General features: G+C 36.5%; 1 protein-coding gene across 1 annotated transcript; it reads left to right on the top strand.

Annotated features, from left to right (window-relative positions):
- Window positions 1-926: 926 nt before the first annotated feature.
- Window positions 927-1,879, top strand: LOC119562954 (tetratricopeptide repeat protein 12). The gene is made up of 4 exons (XM_037876127.1): window positions 927-1,067; window positions 1,137-1,376; window positions 1,458-1,580; window positions 1,641-1,879. Exons 1-4 carry the CDS (start codon window positions 976-978, stop codon window positions 1,861-1,863), a joined length of 678 nt encoding a protein of 225 aa, XP_037732055.1. The 5' UTR covers window positions 927-975; the 3' UTR covers window positions 1,864-1,879.
- The last annotated feature ends 221 nt before the right edge of the window (window positions 1,880-2,100 follow it).

Below are 2,100 nucleotides of genomic sequence, written 5' to 3'. Positions count from 1 at the left end.
TTCATTACTTAGAATTGATCCTAAAAGTATATTTGGGGGTTATCCATTGGTAAAATGAAATTCTGCAGTCAATTTCATTACCATTGACCAAAAAACATATTTTATTTTATGAAAAAATTAAATATATTCCTTTGCTATCCACCCTGCTTAATTGTTTACTTTATTTATTACAACAACTGAGAAAATGGCAACAAAATAATAGTGTTTTAATACGTTTTTACAGATATACAAATAAATAAGCCGCTTCAACTTTCGGCCAGCTCTACTCCCACATGGACTGACATATGCGCGATTTAATCGGGTTATTATCATTTGGATTACCCTAGATATGACACAAAAACCAAAAAATAGAAAAGGGCACAAACTTTACTTTGCCAGCTGGGTGGCAGCACGTGCTGCTTTGGTCGAACCTCATCCTGCCACCGAACTCACCCTTCTGCACGGGGACAAATAAAGTTGTGAATCACCACGAGAGTGAAAAAACGTCACGTGCAAAAACTTTCTTAATTTAAAAGAAATTTTCAAACAAACTCAATTAAATAATTTCAGGCACAAATAAAGATGAAAATGTGTGTGGAGGTGGAGGTGAAGGTTGGGGTGTATAATGTTTTTCGTAGACTTTTATATGCCACACGAAGCGTCATGCAACTGCTGCTGCTGCTGACTGGCAAGGCAATCCTAATGCCACAAAATTTTAATTGAGCTAATCTGAAAAACCACAGGCTGCTTCTTGGCTAACGAGCCAGATGTCAGTTGGCTTGTCTGTCTAATTTGCCAGCATACACATGTTGCACGTTGCAAGCGCAGCCAGTGAAGTGAAGTCAAGAGGCATTAGACTGAACATAATGATAATTGCTTTCTCGAAAAGATTAGCCAAGTTGGCCATCGAAAAAATGAAAGTTCGGTCTGTCAGTTAATTTCTACACTGGGTTACAAATAGATCGAATACTAGAAAGCTGAAGAAAATCACAAAAAATGGATGCCGATGAAAGCTTCTTAAATCAACGTTCATTAATTATGGATGTAACGAGACAGCTGGATGATCTTTTGAATGCCAATAAAATGGAGTATGAATATATAAATATTCTTAGCAGATCTGTTAATTTAAATGGTTTACCCCTTTATTTATTTCACAGCACTGGCACCAAGGGCAAGGAGGAGAAAAAACCGGAGGTTGACCTTTCAGAAGGTGTGACAGACACCAGTTTTGTAGTGTTCTTCCGGGATATTCGCAAGAAATCTTCAAGACACTTTAAAAAGGTCCAAAAGAGCTCCAATACCAATCAAATTACCTGTATGCGACAGATTGACACATCACCAAAGGATCGCGCAGAGGCTCGACGAGATCGAGAAGTTGTAGCAGATAGTTTTCGGAGGTAGGGAATATCTATGAATTAATTTATTTAGTTATTTATTATTATATTTAATTTTATTCTAATTTCCAAAAAAAAAATTAGGCTGGGTAACGAAGAATACCGCCGCACTAACTTTGAAAAGGCTATTTATTATTACTCAAAGGCTATTCAATACGTGTCCGATTCGCCAGTACTTTATTGTAACCGTGCCCTGGCTAAAATCAAGTAAGTCTATGTCTTTTAAGGGAATATGAAAATAGGCTTCTCAAAAATTACTTTCCTCAGAAAAAGAGACTTCAAACTGGCCCTTTTTGATCTAGACTATGTGATCTTCAAGCTGGATCCTCTTCATTTAAAGGCCTGGCTTTATAGAGCCGGAGCTCTGGCTCGTCTAAACAATGAGGCCGAATCCAACATTGCCATTTCCAATGCTCGTCTATTCAACAGAGCACCAAAAGATAAAAAATACATAGAATATTTCCTGGAAAAACTCAAAACTGAATTTTAGAGCATTATATTGTACTTTACTATTTGATTTTATGATGAATGCAAATTGGAAATCATTTCTGTTGTAATTCGTTTTAGAAGGCAGTAAAAGCATATTAAAAACTAATTTTAATTTCAGGTTTCAATCAAACAACAAATGCATATCCTGCCATTTCAATTGGTGTCACTTTCCTTTCTAGTTCCCGCCCACTTTTCATAAACACAAAATTTGGCCACACGAAAAAACAACATGCTGGAT

This window comes from Drosophila subpulchrella, chromosome 3R, assembly GCF_014743375.2.
Source record: "Drosophila subpulchrella strain 33 F10 #4 breed RU33 chromosome 3R, RU_Dsub_v1.1 Primary Assembly, whole genome shotgun sequence".
In the NCBI taxonomy this organism is placed as follows: Eukaryota; Metazoa; Arthropoda; class Insecta; order Diptera; family Drosophilidae; genus Drosophila; species Drosophila subpulchrella.
This window is presented reverse-complemented; position numbering and strand designations above follow the sequence as displayed.